General features: G+C 41.0%; 3 protein-coding genes across 7 annotated transcripts in view; all 3 read left to right on the top strand.

The window, feature by feature from the left end:
• The window catches only part of S6k (Ribosomal protein S6 kinase), a 152,616-nt gene extending 134,356 nt beyond the window's left edge, over nucleotides 1-18,260 (top strand). For 3 of the 4 annotated variants that reach the window (XM_065223765.1, XM_065223762.1, XM_065223763.1), the window contains 7 exons: nucleotides 65-198; nucleotides 322-513; nucleotides 623-713; nucleotides 791-1,039; nucleotides 1,105-1,212; nucleotides 1,287-1,783; nucleotides 15,439-18,260. In XM_065223765.1, coding sequence (XP_065079837.1) covers nucleotides 65-198; nucleotides 322-513; nucleotides 623-713; nucleotides 791-1,039; nucleotides 1,105-1,212; nucleotides 1,287-1,783; nucleotide 15,439 — 1,272 coding nt within the window. In that variant the 3' untranslated portion in view covers nucleotides 15,440-18,260. Of the gene's footprint in view, nucleotides 1-64; nucleotides 199-321; nucleotides 514-622; nucleotides 714-790; nucleotides 1,040-1,104; nucleotides 1,213-1,286; nucleotides 1,785-15,438 lie in introns of those variants that run through there. The other variant, XM_065223764.1, reaches the window with a different exon arrangement.
• The window catches only part of LOC135702723 (probable peroxisomal acyl-coenzyme A oxidase 1), a 365,647-nt gene that overhangs the window by 135,115 nt on the left and 211,367 nt on the right, over nucleotides 1-19,165 (top strand). The window lies entirely within an intron of this gene.
• LOC135702729 (uncharacterized) overlaps nucleotides 1-19,165 on the top strand; it is a 115,102-nt gene that overhangs the window by 89,138 nt on the left and 6,799 nt on the right. The gene's annotated exons all lie outside the window — the stretch shown is intronic.

The raw sequence follows: 19,165 nt of genomic DNA, 5'->3' as shown, positions 1-19,165 counted from the left end.
CACGTTTCCGATCCAAATGGATCCCATTTTTCCTAAGATTTTCCTCTGTCTCTCTGTCTTCCAGCATCCATTTATTGTTGAATTAGTGTACGCCTTCCAGACAGGTGGAAAATTGTATTTAATCCTAGAGTATCTCAGCGGAGGCGAGTTGTTTATGCATTTAGAACGTGAAGGAATATTCCTAGAGGACACCACTTGGTAGGTGGCTCGGGCGAAGCGAAAATTAGCTTTTCCGTCCCGTTTTCCGTGTTCGCTGGAAGCAAGTGGAAAATAACTATCTGTTTCTGTTTTTCTCTTGTGTACACATTTGAATGTTTTTAGCTTTTACCTGTGTGAAATCATCCTCGCGCTAGAGCATTTGCACAATCTTGGCATCATCTATCGGGATCTGAAGCCGGAGAACGTACTGCTGGATGCCCAGGGCCACGTCAAGCTGACCGATTTCGGTCTCTGCAAGGAACACATCCAGGAGGGAATCGTCACGCACACTTTCTGTGGTACTATTGAGTATATGTGAGTATGCGAGCTGGTAGAGTGCCTACCAAACGTATCTGGAGTGAAGTTGTCAATTGCATTGAATATTTTTGATATAAATTAACGTCATTTCATATTCTCATTGCAGGGCACCTGAAATCCTAACAAGAAGCGGTCACGGCAAAGCAGTAGACTGGTGGTCATTGGGTGCTCTAATGTTTGACATGTTAACAGGAATGGTTAGTATCTCTAGCTTATGAGCTCTTTGGAAATATATCAATCCTAATCAAAATTCGCCATCTATCCATTTCCACAGCCCCCATTCACAGCAGACAACCGCAAGAACACGATAGACGCTATTCTCAAGGGTAAACTGAACATCCCCGCGTACCTGGCGGCAGATTCGCGAGATCTCATCCGCCGGCTCATGAAGCGTCAGGTGTCGCAACGTCTCGGTAGTGGACCCTCGGACGGGCAAGCAGTGCGATCACACTCATTCTTCAAGAACGTCAATTGGGATGACGTTCTGGCCCGACGATTGGATCCACCGATAAAGCCCGTTTTGGTAAGAGTTTCCCCTATCAAATCATCCAAATAGTTAGGCTAATTTGTTGACCGCCATCATTTCAGCGAAGCGAAGACGACGTCTCACAGTTCGACACCAAATTCACCAAACAGATACCGGTCGACTCGCCCGACGATTCTACGTTGAGTGAGAGTGCCAATCTAATCTTTCAAGTACGTACCAAAACTTTCCCCGGTTGAGTTTTTGCTTTACATCGCCATTGTTTCTTCCTTCGCGAAATCAATAGGGATTCACATACGTCGCCCCGTCGGTCCTAGAAGAGATGCAACAGCCACGAGTTGTTACGGCACGGTCACCACGCCGAACGCCACGACAGCACCACGGCGGCCACCACCACCACCACATCAGCAGTCACAGTAGTCACCACCATCACCATGGACACAATCATCGGCTGGGGATGGAAAACGGTGCAATCACCCTGGAGGATGAACAGATGCTGAGTATGCCCCGCTCACAAGCGATACCCGGCCATGGCAATCACCAGCACCAACAGTCAATGCCGCACCATATGGTGTTCCAGTCACAACAGCAGCAGCAGCAGCAACAGTCACAACCTCAACAGCAGCAACAGCAACAGTCAGCGTCAAGGAGCACGCAGCAGCAGCAGCAGTTCGTGGCCGGACCAAACGTGCGGCATACGCCGGTCCATTTACAATCGTTTGCCCCACGACCTTCGCCTCAGGACGAAATGATGGAAGTGTATCCGGAGCTGCCGATTTCATAGTGAGTATTCAATAGTTTAGTTGCGGTGGGTGTCCAGTCTCGTGCTGGATCATATTCAGTGGCATTTGCCAACAATTGAACAACTGTTTAAGGGGGTAGTCCACTCTGGCGGCATGAAAAATAGGTCATTTTCACGAATTTTTTTTTGAGGGTGTATAACGATCAATTCAAAAAAAGGAATACATGGTTTTGTCAATTGAAATTTCCTCTTTAATTGAGATTTTTTTGGCGCGAATGGATGTCTCCTGTAGCCGCTGCACCAGGTTCCCCAGGAGACCTCCCGTCTGAGTCGTCGCGGGGCGGGACGTCTGGCGGTCACACCACTGGAGCTGGAACAACGATTTTTTTTTGTGGTTATTCTCTGATAGATGACCCAGTCTTGTACGTAGCCGTTTTTGATTTGGTTGAAAAATAACCTTGGTGTACCCGCCCGTTTCGCCGGTAACGGGCGGGTACACCAAGCGCTCACCTGAGCGCGCTTGGAGCGTCTGGACACGAGTCCACTAATCGGCCTATAACTTTGGAACGATGTCACTTGCGGACTTGCGGTCAAGTCTATGTCAAAGTAGACATTCCAAAGTATTTTTTGAGCCAAAAAAAAAAGATTTTTTGAAATTTCCAGAGTGGACTACCCCCTTAATAAGAAAAATTTATCTTTATACAGACGGGTAATAGGCTTAAACATCTTTTGAAAAAATCACATTGCAAAAGTCCCAAGCCGTTACAACGTTAGATCTCTAGACTAAATATAGAGATCTGCGTGGGCAAATTTTGGTATGCATAATTTATCATTTAAAGGGAATTCAATTACAAATCCGAAAGGTGTTCAGAGTAAGCCCAGAGGACGATTATAGGCTGCTTAACAACCTCAGACGTAAACCCAAAGAACCCTGTATGAGTTCAGATCCCTTTGCGCGCAAATATTGATTCTGTGGGACGGAAGTGACGAGAAAGTAATAACGCGACGGAATTAATCAATAAAATCCAACTTTATTCCTCTTCACGTGGTTTACACTTTTTGATTCAGTTCGCAACTGACAGCTCCCTCACAGGGTAGCCAGATGATAGGGTGACTGATTAATTAGCGCCACCACATATGCCCCTCCAGTTACACTAGGAAACGAACCCTGTGTCCTGATTGTGTAACTACAGTTTTCTTATCGTCCTGGGGGTGATTGGAGAAGCTGCTATCACATAAGAAAGCAGGTTTAATACGGTCGATTGATATGGTGCGCTGTTTTCCTCCAATTGAGATTTCAAAAAATTTGTCAGTTTTTTTTTAAAACCTGGTAGGGTCCCTCGTAAGGTTGCTGGAACGGTTTCTTGACTGAGTCCACCCGAATGAAGACATGACTGCAATCCTTCAATTTTTGATGCACAAACGGCCTTTCCTTTGCATGGTGAGTCGGAGTAGGCGCATTTAGTTCGCTGAATGTTTTGTGCAGAAAACTGGATAGTTCAGTACGATCGACGTTTGCTGTAGGAGGATCATAAAATTCTCCCGGAATCCTGAGTGCTTGACCATATACTAGTTCTGCAGATGAACACTTTAAGTCCTCTCGATAAGCCGATCGAAGTCCTAGCAGAACCAAAGGAAGGCGGTCGTGCCAATCACGCCCACCTGCACACATAAGAGATGCTTTTAGTGTACGGTGAAATCGTTCGATGATTCCGTTTGACTGCGGATGATATGCAGTGGTGTGAATATGGTGTACGCCAAGCAAACGCGTGAGTTCCTTGAATACCTCCGACTCAAACTGCCGCCCTTGGTCGGATGTGATTGTCTCTGGAGTCCCAAAACGAGATATCCAACCCGCGTATAAAGCCTTGGCGACGGTTGGCGCAGTCATTTCGCTCAGTGGAATTGCTTCAGCCCATCGTGAAAAACGATCAATGATCGTCAGCAAGTAACGATGTCCACAAGAAGGCGTAAGTGGTCCAACGAGGTCTATGTGGATGTTCCGGAAGCGTGCCTTAGGTATGTCGAAGCTTGAGAATGGTGCTACGGTATGTCTAGTTATCTTTGAACGTTGACACTGCTGGCATGTCCTGACAAATTGACAGATATCCTTATTCATGCAGGGCCAAACAAACCGATCTACGATCAATCGCCTTGTAGCACGTGCACCGGGATGAGCTAACCCATGAAGTTGTGACATTATGCTGGCCCGGTGGTTCTCTGGAACGTAAGGACGAATATTGTTGTTAGTGGATACATCAACAATTAACGGTGAACGCAAATGAGGGAATGTCCGAGATTCGAGCTTCAAGGAAGTATCTTTGGACGACAAAAGTTTCTTCAGTTGCTGATCATTTTGTTGGTCCTTGGCGATCACATCAAAATCAATCCCGGCTGTTACAGCATCAACTCTTGAAAGAGCGTCTGCAACGATATTATCCTTTCCACTTATGTGGCGAATATCACTCGTGAATTCTGCTATAAATGCCAGATACCGTTCTTCGTGGGGAAGCCGACTGCTCGGATTCGTGGTTAAGGCATAAGTGAGTGGAAAGTGGTCAGTGAAAATTGTGAATTGTCGCCCTTCGACAAGATGTCGAAAGTATTTCACCGCTTCTTTTGCAGCTGTAAGTTCTCTTCCGAAGGTTGAGTACTTCTGTTGGCTCGAAGAAAATTTTTGAGAAAAGAATCCGATGGGTTTCCAGCTTCCACTATCGAATTGCTGCAAAACGGCACCCGCTGCGCAGTTAGACGCGTCTACCATAAGTCCAAGAGGCTTTGAGGCGTCAGGATAGTGAAGCAATGTTGCCTCAGCTAGTGACTGCTTACAACGTTCGAAACAACGAGATGCTTCTTCGTCCCATGAAATTTTTCTGCTATCGTTTTTTCGATTGTCAGGAATAAGCTTTCGTAATCGTTCCTGAATTTCCACAGCGTGAGGTACGAATCGTTTGTAGACGTTAATCAATGCCAGAAAACGACGCAAATCTTTCACCATTGTTGGTATTTTGTATTCCAGGACAGCACGAACTCGAGATGTAATTGGACGTATTCCATCCTTGTCAATTGTATACCCAAGAAACTCTACTTGCGGTTGTGAAAAAACGCACTTTTCAGCATTGATCACTAGACCATTTGCTTTGAGACGTTCAAGGACTAATTTGACGTGTTCCATATGCTCCGCCGCGTTCACTGACGCTATGCAGATGTCGTCGATAAAAACTATCACGAAGTCCAAATCTCCGAAAAGCTTGTTCATAAAGCGCTGAAAAGTCTGACTTGCATTGCAGAGGCCAAAGGGCATGCGCATAAACTCATACAGACCGAAAGGCGTGATGACGGCTGTTTTCGGAATGTCTGCGATTTCGACAGGAATGTTGTAGTACGCTCTAACTAGATCCAATGTAGTGAAAATGGTCTTACCTTGGAATCTGTTGACAAGGTCGTGGACGTGAGGTACTGGGTACCGATCAGGGACAGTAGCTTTGTTCAGGCGGCGATAGTCGCCCACGAACCTCCACTCACCATTTTTCTTGGGAACACAGTGAAGGGGGCTTGCCCAGCTACTGCTCGAAGGCCGACAAATGCCCATTTCGCACATCGTTTGGAACTCGTCTCTTGCTGCTTGAAGTTTCTCCGGGTGCATACGACGTGGCTTCGAAGCCACCGGTGGTCCGCGCGTAACAATATGATGTGTGACATCGTGCTTTACTTCCTGTTGAACAGATGGTGGAACTAATATCTCTCGATACGACGCAAGCATGTCTCGAAACGGGTGATGGAGATCTATTGCAGTTATTCCATGTAGAGGCACTTCCGATAAACAGCCAGTTGTTCGTAGTTTTGTTGTTTCGTCAATCAAGTGCCGGCTTTTCAGATTCACCAGCAATCCAAAATGTGCTAGCAAATCCGCGCCGATTATGGCGACGCTCACATCCGCCACAAGAAAGCGCCACTTGAAGCATCGTCGCAGCCCAAGATCCACAGAAATAAATTTACTCCCATACGTACGTATCCTTGTTCCATTTGCTGCATGTAAGGAAAATGGAACAGTTCCTCCTGCTTTTTCGCGCCGTGTCGCTGGAATGATAGACACGTCCGAGCCGGTATCAATAAGGAAGCGAAGCTGACTTGTTTTGTCGAAAATTACGAGTCGGCGGCTTTCGAAACCAGTACCCACCTGCGCCGTTTCAGATGGGCAACCGACTAGTTTTTTTGCTGGCCGAATGCGCATGGCTCTCTGCAACGATCCGCTCGATTTCCGTACTTCCGATGGTACCAGCAAATGTCGTCACCACGGGATCTCGGTTTCGATGAAGATCTGCTACGATTTCGTGTTGGCTCAGTTTTCAAGCGTCGAATCTCAGCTGTCAGAACTTCTATTTCCTCCTTCAAACTGGCGTAATCAGCATTTTGTCCAGTGGATGAAGCCGGAACATGAACAGCTGCGGCGGTGGCCGGAGATGAATCGATCATTTTGTCAGCCATCTCAGCCAATTTCTGCAAACTTCCATCACTTATGCTCAGAACTGCTCGGACACTTGGCGGCAACCTTTGAAGGAACAGCATCTTCATCAATGCATCGTCGACATTCAATCCCGTGGAGCTCTCCTGCATCTTGGCTAGTAGATGCGTGGGTCGAAGGTCACCCAAGTCGCAGGAGCCAAGCAATTGTTCGAGTCGCGCCTGTGGCGAAAGAGCGAAACGGGCGATCAATCGTTCTTTTACTGCTCCATATTTATTCTCGGCCGGAGGGTTGGAAACCAAGTCCGATACGTGACATATCACGGACTGGTCGATTTTGGCGACGATGTGCCAAAATTTTGTCTCATCTCTCGTCACCTGTGCCAGACAGAACTGGGCCTCCGCCTGCGCGAACCACATGTGCGGATCGTTCTTCCAGAACTCTGGCAACTTAACCGCCACTGCTGCGATATTCTGCTGTGCTGGAGCTGGGTTCGCCATCTTGTTTGCGTACCGCGGAGAAATGCGTATTTTCCCGATATTCGAATCAACTGCGGCGTTTTTCGACCGGAACCCGTTTCAATCACGTCGGGGTCACCAAATGTGGGACGGAAGTGACGAGAAAGTAATAACGCGACGGAATTAATCAATAAAATCCAACTTTATTCCTCTTCACGTGGTTTACACTTTTTGATTCAGTTCGCAACTGACAGCTCCCTCACAGGGTAGCCAGATGATAGGGTGACTGATTAATTAGCGCCACCACAATTCTATTTCAATTACTAAAACCCCATAAATATATATCCAAAGCCCCCGGATTCATCATGGAACCCAACAGTCCCCACACGAAGCTTTTTCATCAAACTCAATTTGATATTAATTTTTCCAGTTGATGATAAAACAAGTATTCAATTATGTTATGATAAGGCAATGAAATAAACCCGCAACAACATATTTCTGAAGAGCAAATGTACAGCAAAAGGAAAACAAAGTTAGGTATCAAATTTGTCAATGGCGTAAACTGAAATCAAATTATGATTTCAGTTTGATGGTGATTTCAATTTGCTATCATTTTGATGCTGGACTTTGCTCGGGATATCATATCATTAGAATCGCGGTTGAAATCCCATGAACATGATTTCAACCGCCAGATCTCCTCCCCGAATTCCTGGATTTGTGAGGAACCTGTCGTCTTTTGCGCGTGCTCTTAAATAAGTGATCGTATCAGCTTCGTTCCCTGCGATATAATCGCTCACCTCACACTCGTCCGTAAGAAGATTTCCGTCCAGGTCTCTGACGTCGCCTTTGCACGGATCTGTTCATCTTTCCATTCCGTGGATGTCTGTACTGTCCGTAAAAGCATAACAGCCTTATTTTTGCTTGATTTCCTATTTAAATTTCAAGCTGAACATTGCATTAGGTCCTAAGTAATATTGATCGATTTTCTTCGTCAACAACTTGAGCACATAACCGTTTCTTGTTGTGTTTGTCATATTCGATGCTAGATAATAGCTTTTTCACCGATCTGTGTGCCGAAAATACCTGGGAATGTCGTTACATAGCCGTGAGGATACAAAAATAAAAGTCGACGAAGAGAATCTGTCAATTTTACTTAGGACCTAATGCAATGTTCAGCTTGATTTATGAGCAATGTATCGCTCCACATGCGCTCTGTTGTTACGCTTGCATTCGCCGGTCAATCAGTTTCTTCGGTTCATACCTAATGCTGCTGCGACGGTGTGCTGTCTGTGGCCAGTGCACAAACAGGTCAGGTTCATTGAGTCATTTTGATATGAATATGACCTGCCATCTGCCTCATCATGCACTGCCTCGTGAGAGTCTGAATGATTGAGAGGTAAACGAGTCACTGATAGGCGAGCACTCAGTCAGTAGCCCAGTCAACACGTTTATTCTGCCGTGATGGTACACTCAAAATAATCGAAACGTTATAGTTACGTGATCTAAGTAGAATCTACATGATACCACTTATATATAAGGGGAAATTCCATTCGAAGCCGCTACATGTTTTAATGAAGTTTACGTGATTTGTCCATACATGAATCTATTGCGTTTCACGTAAACCATAAGTGATTTTCACGTCTGAAAAAAAAAGAGTTACACTCATAGTTGTAAACAATATGGCGCTAGTTCAGTGGGTATACTTTCATACCACTGTTACTTCAGATTATTATAGATCTTACTTTTGAGGGAAAATTTAATGTGGTAAGTTCAATGAATTAAACATTTACATAGAGAATAATTTAGTCTGTTTTTGTGACTACAGCCTCGACTACAGCAGCCTCATGGTGTCAGATCAAGTGCAGTACATGGGCATATGTATTACATGTATGTGTTCTCGTTTTCGATCCTTGTCCCGGTCGACTTTATTTCAATCTGTTTTTCATGCCGATGTATATATTTTTTGACAAAATAAAAGCATATGCATAAAATAAGACTGGATTTTAGCCTAATGCAAAATCAAGAATACATTTTATTTAAATTGCACCAGAATAAACATCATTATGAACCACCATGAGCTGTACTGAAAGAATCACGTAACTTCTACGTGATAATCCAGTGACGTTGAAGCTTTCTCAAATGAGTGCTTCCATATGAGAATCACGTAATGTTTATGTGAAAATAGGGATGGAAAAAATCTATGTATGTTTTCACGTAGCATTAACGTGTAAATTATTTTGAGTGTACCCAATATAACAAATTTTGTTTTGAATGACTGACACTCCTTTACCGTTTGTTACAAACGGTCTGCACAGAGCAATGGATTGAATAGTGCAATGCTTTCACACTCAGCCTAAGCAGTCAATAATTTTACGCTCTGTCTGTGGCAGATCGGATGTTCGTCCAGCCATCTTCAAGAGTAGCTGTGCCAAACAACTCTTCCGTCGGCAGTACTATTCCAGCTGATGCATAGGATTGGGTGATCTTCATAGAAAGATCGATCTTAACGGACCAATCTTATATTTGGCTCTAGAATCGATCCACTGATTAAGTCGGTACCAAATAATCGATCTTTGGTAGATCGATCTTATAGTTTTTTAATTGACCTTTCTGACGTTTATAACTCGCACACTTATATAAGTACTTGGTTCTTATTGTTATCCTCACTATATGCTTGTTTACGGTTGTACCCCATCGGGGTGAAAACTACTGCACAGTTGGTAACGCTTACGTGACATACCGTTTTTTTAAATGCTTTTTACGTTATTTGTACGTGAATTTTGAACGTATATATATATAAGCAGTCGATATTATGCAATTTTATCGGGCAGATATAAAATCCACGTATTAAAATTAATGCTTATATCTACTCATAAAATTGTAAATTATTGACTAATTGATTATCATAAGGTAGAAACGTGTATGAGTTTTTTTTTTATTTCTGACAAAATTTTAACAACTGTTTGCTGCAAGGTTTGCAGACTCAAAATGCTGATGCCACCGTCTGAAATTATAAAACTAGAAAAAGGCGACATATAATCATAAATCAATTAATGTAAAAGAACCAAATTACCGTCCAATATTTGCAGCAAACTGCTGGAAAATTTTGAATCTTTGAGGTATTCTTCCACCACGCTCGGTGACGCCATATTGATTTTGTTTGCGTACCTGAAAATCACGTAAATCCTGTTTTGCGGAAATATCGAAGTCCCAAACACACAAACACAAATACACTAAATCTGTTTACGTGAATATGCGGTCGATTTTACCAACATTTTTAGTGGACATGACGTTCAATGCAGGTTAAAGATATTTCACGTAAATCGAACGTGAAGATTTTTTAGAGTGTGGGAAACTGCGGCATCTCGTCGCGTCCGAATTAGGGTACACTCAAAAAATTTATCACATATCCAATGGATGAAATCCATGTGAATTTCACATAGCTTTCCTGTGATCACATAGCTGCAAATCCCACCACAAAATCACATGAATATTATGAGGACGATGAAATTTATATGAAAAATCATATAAAATTAATTTGATCGCATAAATGTTATGTGAAATTCAGATGAATTCCATTAATTTTGGTTATGGATGAAAATCATGTGCGTTTGCAATGGAAGCTACATGAAAACTATTTTCGGTGTAGATTAACCGGTTTTACCGTGCTATTTTGCAATACTGAAATGCCAGTTTTTGTGCGATAAAAACCAGTATTTTCGGTATTTTGTTGGACTTTTCCAGATGCATTTTTCCGAAAAGGTGGAGTGAAAGATTTTACCATAGAGGTAACTCTAAGACCACTGGGTCCCGAAGAAAATCATTATTATTTTTGGCTCACTCAGTACCAGAACAACGGTCCCAAGCAGTCCCAAGCTATTTCACTCACCCCTGCATGTTCTGCATGAATCCACACACCCCTGATGTTATCTGTCAAACTTTCATAGCGAATCAAAACAAACATAGTGTAGTAATAGAATTTCAACTAGAATAGGGTACGTTAATCGTTTGCTTGGGACCAATAGGCTACTAAAGTGGTGAGCCAATTTAAAATCGTTAGTTTCGTATTGATTGTTGATTTTACTGCGGCGGCGCGCCGGCTCAATTTCGACAGTATGAAAATTGGCGGCGTACAGGCAACCGTTGGAAACTAACAATTTGAAATTGACTCACTACTTGACTAGCCTATTGGTCCCAAGCAAATCGATTAACGTACCCCATTCTAGACAAAATTCTAGTACTACACAATGTTTGTTTTGATGCGCTATGAAAGTTTGACAGATGAAATGAGGGGTTCGTGGATTTTCCTATGTTTCGAGGGGCGCATGGATTAGCTTGGGATCGAAGATAGTATCAGAGCTGATCCAAAAAGTTGAGCACATTTCTTCGGGACCTTCTAGTCTTAGAGATACCTCTATGGTACAGGTCTATCTAGAACTAATTCAGCATCAACGTCAGCAAACATTTTGAAACAAGTTATTAAACAAGAGTTTGCCTACTACGATGCTGAGGGGTTTGAAAGGCAAATATATGAAGATGATTTACCATGCCCTTTGTACGTCCTGCACTGCTCATAATCGCATAACTGTCCCATATGGATAGGAAACCAAGCAAAGATGGAACTGATATGCGATTAAGGGTAGTACAACAGTGGACTCCGAAATAAAGGGTGATACGGTCAAAATTTGGTCAATATCAACTTGACGTATTTCTTTCAATTTTGCATTTAAAAAACCTGAACACCCCTCATTTTGAAGGTGTGTGTGTGTAGAATGTTGCTCCTATTTTGATTTTGGAATTCACTCTTCAGTTGTCAAAATGCCGTCCAAGCAAGAAGAGCAGCGTATCAAAATTTTGCTCGCGCATCGCGAAAATCCGAGCTACTCGCACGCAAAGTTGGCAAAATCGCTAAAAGTTGCCAAATCAACCGTTACAAATGTAATTAAAGTGTTTGGGGAACGTTTGTCGACAGCCAGGAAGTCTGGATCGGGGGGAAATCGAAAACCGGAAGCCGCTGAGACGACAAAGAGAGTTGCCGGTAGTTTCAAGCGAAACCCTAACCTCTCTCTCCGAGATGCCGCAAATAAGCTGGGTGTATCGTCTACAACCGTGCATCGAGCCAAAAAACGAGCCGGACTATCGACTTACAAGAAGGTAGTGACTCCAAATCGCGATGATAAACAAAATACGACGGCCAAAGCGCGATCCCGGAGGCTGTACACGACGATGCTGACGAAGTTTGACTGCGTGGTAATGGACGACGAAACCTACGTCAAAGCCGACTACAAGCAGCTTCCGGGACAGGAGTTTTATACGGCAAAAGGAAGGGGAAAGGTAGCAGATGTTTTCAAGCACATGAAACTGTCAAAGTTCGCAAAGAAATATCTGGTTTGGCAAGCCATCTGTACCTGTGGCTTGAAAAGCAGCATTTTCATAGCTTCCGGGACTGTCAACCAAGAAATTTACGTGAAAGAGTGTTTGAATAAACGTCTGCTGCCTTTCCTGAAGAAACACGGTTGTTCCGTACTGTTTTGGCCGGATTTGGCATCTTGCCATTACGGTAAAAAGGCCATGGAGTGGTACGCCGCCAACAACGTGCAGGTGGTTCCCAAGGACAAGAACCCTCCCAACACGCCAGAGCTCCGCCCAATTGAGAAATACTGGGCTATTGTCAAGCGGAACCTAAAGAAGACCAAAAACACTGCTAAGGGCGAGCAGCAGTTCAAGGCAAACTGGCTATCTGCGGCGAAGAAGGTGGACAAGGTGGCTGTACAAAATCTGATGGCAGGGGTCAAGCGTAAGGCCCGGCAATTCGGATTTGGAAAAGCGGAAGCCTAACTGAATATTTTTCCTGCATTTTATACTAATTGAACTTGAGAAAGAAATTTAATTTGATTTTTTGAATAAACGATTTCACCGATTTACACGCGTTTTCCCTTGACCAAATTTTGACCGTATCACCCTTTAGCATTTTCGGTTTCGGGAAACTTCGTCAGTAAGATCCGTTCTCGTTTTGGGAGATAATACGATAAACGCTCTTTGCGTTCTTAAATCTTACCGAATTTCTATCTGAATCATTTACCAATAGACACTTTATCTTAAAATTATGCAGTTTTTTTTTTGTAGTTCCTCCTAATACCGGTTTTACCGGTATAAGATTTTTCAATATCGGAAAACCGGTTTAAGAAATAAGCCTCCGGTACTGCCAACCCTAGTCCGAATCTATGTTCGCACACGATAAAAAAAACATCATGTTCATGTAAAGTTATTTGCTGTTGAATTTGCACTACTTGCCAAACATTTCAATTCGATGTGCAAATCCTTTGGATGAGATAATATCGAAGCACGATGAAATCAACAGCAAATCACTTCATTTTAGATTGTATTGCATTGTAAGAGATTTTGGAATTCAGAAGACACATGCAATGGCAGTCTCAATGACTTCTGGGGAAGCCGGAACAAACTTTCAGAAAAATTCTGAAGAGTCATCCGGTCAAACTCTTCAAGGCGAGGTTGACAGAAACTTCCAGAAGATGTCCAGAAGAAATATTCCTGCAGGAAACTAGGGCAAATCAGAAACAGTCGGGGGAATTTGTGAAAATCTTCCTGGAGGAAAGCCAAATAATAAAATTTATTGAAATATGTTTTATGCTTCATTATAGTGGCGGACGTGGTAATTCTATTAAATATGGGTAAGAGGGGCATAGTGAGCATCCCGTACACCAGCTTGGGCTTCCGGCTGTTCGGAACACATTTATTGGAGGTAGGATCAATATCATTATGATATTGAACCTACTACCAGTTGATTTGTTTCATGCAGCTAGAGATCCAGGGCCAAACTGCGGGATGCTCACTATGCCCCATCTGTTCACTATGCTCCTCCTTCCCCTACCTATCAACAAGTTAAGTTAAGTTTGCTTTATTAGGGAGGCCCCCAGGCTGAAGGCTGGTTCACCTCCGCACAACTATCATCAATTATATCTGGTCACTGGATAAAAATATTTCCCGATTCCGGGGAACTCCTGGAAAAGGCCATCAGCTGTTTCCCGATTCACGGGTAGTTAGAAATGGCCGGGAAATGAAAATACTTCGGACGTCATTTTGATAAGATGAGCGTAGTATGATTTATTGAAAAATATCGAATACGCTATTTTGAAAAATCAAGCGGGAGTCAAAATGGCTGAATTGCAGCACAAACTTGATTGCCCCTAGCAAAGTTTCATGGAATTATGAATGGTAAAATCACAGACAAACAGACATTACACATTGAATATATCTCACTGTAAAACATCGTCGCTAAAACATTATCTGTGGTGGGCAGTACGTTGGATAGATGGTGGTAAAGTGTAAACGTCGAACGCAAGGGAATTGACTATGCGCGCCTCAGTTGGCGGTACTACCAACTACGATACTTTTAAATTGACCGTTAAATGCTTGTTCGATGAACAACTTGCGAGTGTTTGTTTGTCTGTGGTAAAATCTAAAATTTGTTTAATTTTTCGCTATTTTACCTAGAACTGCTCCTACACAAGAATCTCCCGAATAAGGCGAATATTGGTATGGTGAATATGGAATATTCTTCTTCTTCTTCTTCTTCGCATTTCAAGCTTATTGCATATCACATATTAGTCTATTGCGTGCTCTCAACTTAGTGTTCTAGATGCACTTCCACAGTTATTAATTGAGAGCTTTCAATGCCTGTACCATTTTTGCATTAGTATAATTGTGTGGCAAGTACAATCATACTCTATATGCCCAGGGAAGTCGAGAAATTTTCCAACCCGAAAAATGCCTAGACCGGACCGGGAATCGAACCCAGCCACCTCCAGCATGGTCTTGCTTTGTAGCTGCGCCTTTACCGACTGACTGAGCTAAGGGAGGCCCCGAATATAGAATGTGGTTGAAACTAATCATATACAAAACATCAGCTCAATTAGTCCGAGGACTGTCGAGAAATAGCGGTGGGTGGACTCGAGGTCGAGGGGGCGACTCTATCTACGATGCAGGACAAATTGTGTTTTGCTGTGGTTACACTGAAAGAAGGACCATAGTTAGGAATACTATTTTGCAGAAAACACTTATTATCAATATAACCACGCTTATTACTGTTACATCTACTATGAATTCAGTATAGTTGACTATGAATTTTAACAAATTTAATATGATTCTGGCAAAACTACTATGCTTGCTCAAAATACATAGTAATTTTGATTGAAATAATCGTAAAATCAAATGAAATGGTTTTCTACAAAAATCTATTGGTGAAAGTATTTAATTTAAACCAGCAATATAGTATTTTTGCCAATGGATTTTGTTTCAGTGTAGCTGCGCACACGCTGAGTAGATAGAAAAAAGATTGATGTCGATTATGAAGATTTCCTGCAAAAAGATGATGCGCGATGCAAGTAGATGAGAGAAATGAAAGTATGTTTTTCGAAGTTTGATTCGCTAGAGTGAGATTTGTTGAGCATCTAGAATTGAGATTTAGATGTGTCGCCCCCCTCGGGTGGACTGCACTATCCAGGGATTCCTGTATTCAATAACTTTTCTTAATATCCGGCATTTTTAAGCATGCTGCAGAATTCATTTGACCCCTGTGGTTATTATTTCCTGGTGCAGTATGGACAGTGACTTTTCACTGGAGACCTGGCCCTATGACCCACTTTATGTACTTCAAACCCGAAAACGCAACCTTTTAAATATTATATCTTGTGTTTACAAATCTAACAAACCACATTAATTTTCCCCTTATTTTACATCTCTCTAATTGCAGGCCTAGAATGGAATACAACAATTTTAGAAGATTTATAATATAATAAAAAAAGGAAAATATTAGTAGTCTAATTCCCCCGAGAGTTGAAACAACAATTGGAGAAAAACAGCAAAAGTAAGAGCAGCAACAGTTTTTGTACTACATAAGGCGCGCGTCAACCAATAATAATACACTGATGATGATCCAGCAGAACCGAGAAGGCAGCAACAGAAACAACAGTAACAGTAAGTGCATATTTGTAGAGCGAGAAATAATTGTACAGAGTATATAGTGGAGGAAGCAAAGCAAAAATTAGCTGATACCGTAACAGCACCATATTTTGAAAAAATGATTTATTTTTATTTTTTTTATTTAAAAGAACTGTTTATTTTTGGTTTCGTTTTTTTTTTTCTTGTACCAAAGTATGAATGAGCAAAAATGGTTTTTGTTCCAAAACATATGATTGAAAATTGTTAGGTTAGTACTTTCTTTTGTCGAATCAATACCGTTAACAACACCGTTAGATTTCTTAAACTGCTTGAACAACGATTATCATTAATTTTACATATAAATTACCTACACTTTACATTGTTTGTTTATTTTCGAACATTGGTTAAAAAAATTAAACTTCAACATTTTATTTAGTTAACCAACGAGTTAATGAGCATTACCCTTCAGGAGCTGAAAGGGGCCTTTTTTGCTCTATCTCTATACATTTATCATACAATTTGTGTTTATAAACTTTATTATCAGACTCATTAAGGAACAAGCTTCCAAGTTATTTTTTTATGTTTCTGATAATTGATTGATTCATTGTTAAATAAAGATCTCCAAACTAAAAGACACACAATTGGTACTAACTAGTATCTATGTACTGAAGCCCTTTTCCCTGGAGACTCAGTGACGACTTTGAAATGTGGTGCTTTCACGGTAGCTGCATAACTTTGCGTGTGAGATAAAGAAGAAAAAAACAAAGAAGTTTGGCTGAGTGAACAGGCAATATTTTACGCGATTGACCACTATTGAAGGAAAAAGTACTGTTCGAGCAAAACAAAAATACGGCACACATGAAGCAAAATTTATGGTGAGAGCGCTTGAATGAGATTTGCGACGATGTGTGAATTAAGAAAAATACTGTTGAAGTTTCCATTTTTGATCGTCGTTTTCCAATACGTTCGCTCGACGAACGAATCAAAATGTATTGATACCAACATTTTATAGTCGTGAATGAATGGTGTCTAGCTAAAACTGTATTACGCATCTTGACAATTCAAAATCTGATGATCATCAAACTGAAAATAGCCTGAAAAAAATTATCGGTATCAGTTGTTCAAAGCAGGGTTTGATTTAAAAAAAAACAGTGCTGCCATCTATGTGAGTGTGAACAGGCATAACGACTGCATGAACTACTGACAAATAGATGGCGGCTTCAATGTTTGAATCAAAACATGTCTTAAACAACTGGTTTGGAATATGTTTAGCAGATAAGCGTGCAGAAAAGCTGTATAAAGTTTGAAATTGTTATAAAATTCTCCTTTTCTGCAATGAAAAAAGTGTGTAAAAGTCGTTAGAATTAACAAAATTACAAACAAAAAGTGGAATCTAGTGCGAGAATGATCCGAACCGATTCACTGTCAAAGAACATTCGTCTTTTGTTGTTTAAATCTTCTACCTATTGTTTAACTAAAACCGAATGAAAAATTATAAATGACTTATTACCGTACGATGTTCGGGCGCGCGAATAAACCCTCGCGACTGGTGGACACACACTACTATTACTATTACTACACTATGTACTAAAAACAAAACATACTATTACACAGCTAAACGTTAAGTTCCTCAAATGTAAAAGTATAAAACTGGTATCCCATAAACACCCACGATCGGTGGGCCGATGGAAGCAACTCAATGTTGATTAAAAAAAATTAAATATAGGTACTATTGCAAAATCGAAATCGAGATGGAAAAGGTAGGATAAATCAAAAGTAATCATTTGGCAAGAGTTTCCAAAGTTCGCAAGTAAGCACTAAATCAAAGCTTTATATGAGAATTTCTAATGGTTATCAGCTTTAGGCCTACTTTTGCTACTTATAATAAGCTTTGGTTTGAGTCTTACCAGTCGATTAAGAGCTTCGTAAGCATTAGCAATCCTGGATAAAATGTTACATGCAGGGTTGTAAATGACGTTAACTTCTTCAATGGGAATTTGCATTGAAGACGATAACGACGGCGTTAACGTCATTAAGAACCCTGGTTACAAGCATTAGAAATGCCGATGTAAGGTTTGAATTCCTAGTGTTTACAGCCACTTGGATCGTCTAAATTCCTCCAACCACGTTTTAGGGAAAGGCAAAGAACACATATTAAAAAAGGCACGATTGAGATTTTTCATTTCTGTTAATTAGGGCAAACGAGTGAACTAAAGGAAACATGTAGGAAGCGAAATGCAAAATGGGAAGGATTTATTTTTGTTACATAAATACGCAATGTTTTAGCAGCAGCAGCAGCAGCAGCAGTGGCACCGACTAGAAAGGAGTAGGAAACCAAACCGAAAGGTGTGAATCGTAAAGGAAACAAAAACAAAAACGTTTAAGCAAAGCAACAAAATAGGACGAGTTTTTTTTTTCTTATATAGTTAGGAAGCCTGACAATGTAACCTTCTTTAGCCAAATATCCCTCCAAAAAATTGAAAATAATAGTTATTTTAATCACTAGCTCGATGATGGCGAAGGGGAAGCAAGAAGGAAGAATAATCATTCTACAGAGGGACACAGCTAGGCAAACAAGCAACACAAGAGTGGGAAATGACCAATAGTTTGTTTTCTCTTAAACAAAAAAAATAACCATATTATACATTATATAGTGGAGTAAAAGTGAAAAAATGCTAACTTAATTTTAATGATGGAACCTCTTTACCAATAGAATAATGAAGCAGTCTTAATTTTTAAAGATTCTGTTTTGTCTTAAGCTATATAGATAAATTATTGAAACAACAATAAGATACAAACAGAAAGCAAACAACCAACCAACCAACTGCAACCGAGAATATAACAAACAACAACAAAAATGCAATAGTCTGGATTTAAATGAACACATATTTAAACTAATTTGACTGATTTTAGGGTAACTTTTCAAAACAATTAGGCAATAAGTGGAACCTCCCCCGATGATGGTGATCGAAATGGGTGGAAACAAATCGGTATCCAAACACAAACACACATGCAAACAATAGTGAATTTTTTGTACCATAGACCTGAATATACACGACATTGTAATAGACAAATGATACCAACCAGCCGACCACTACTAGCATCCTCCTTTGTTTAGTTATTTCCTGGTCCCACAACCACAATACTAGCCTCGTCGAGATTCTCCTGGATGAGCTCATTTTTCGCCAAAATGTTTTGATATTATACCAACTTTTGTACGAATTTCATCGCCAGCCAGGAGAAGTGAATTAATTTTTCGTACTGTTGCGTACAGGTAGCTCAATTTACCCTTAAACCTAAAACAAATGACCTTAAAGAACACACGAAATGAAGACGTAGGACCTTTTATTTGTTATATAATTTACCATTTTTAATAATAAAAAAAAAAAACAAAACAAAATGAAAGAAGAAAAGCTATTCTATTATTACTTACCTAGGAACAAGAAGAATAAATTGGAGCCTAGTTTTTAGTGCAAACTAATCAAACTGAAGAAAATGGAAGACGAAAAAGAAGCAGAGGGTGAAGAAATAAAAATGTA

Source organism: Ochlerotatus camptorhynchus, unplaced genomic scaffold, assembly GCF_037179485.1.
Source record: "Ochlerotatus camptorhynchus isolate MF236.1 unplaced genomic scaffold, CSIRO-AGI_Acam_v1.1 ptg000196l, whole genome shotgun sequence".
Classification (NCBI taxonomy): Eukaryota; Metazoa; Arthropoda; class Insecta; order Diptera; family Culicidae; genus Ochlerotatus; species Ochlerotatus camptorhynchus.
Note: the sequence above shows the minus strand (reverse complement) of the source record. Positions and strands in the feature narration are given on the sequence as shown.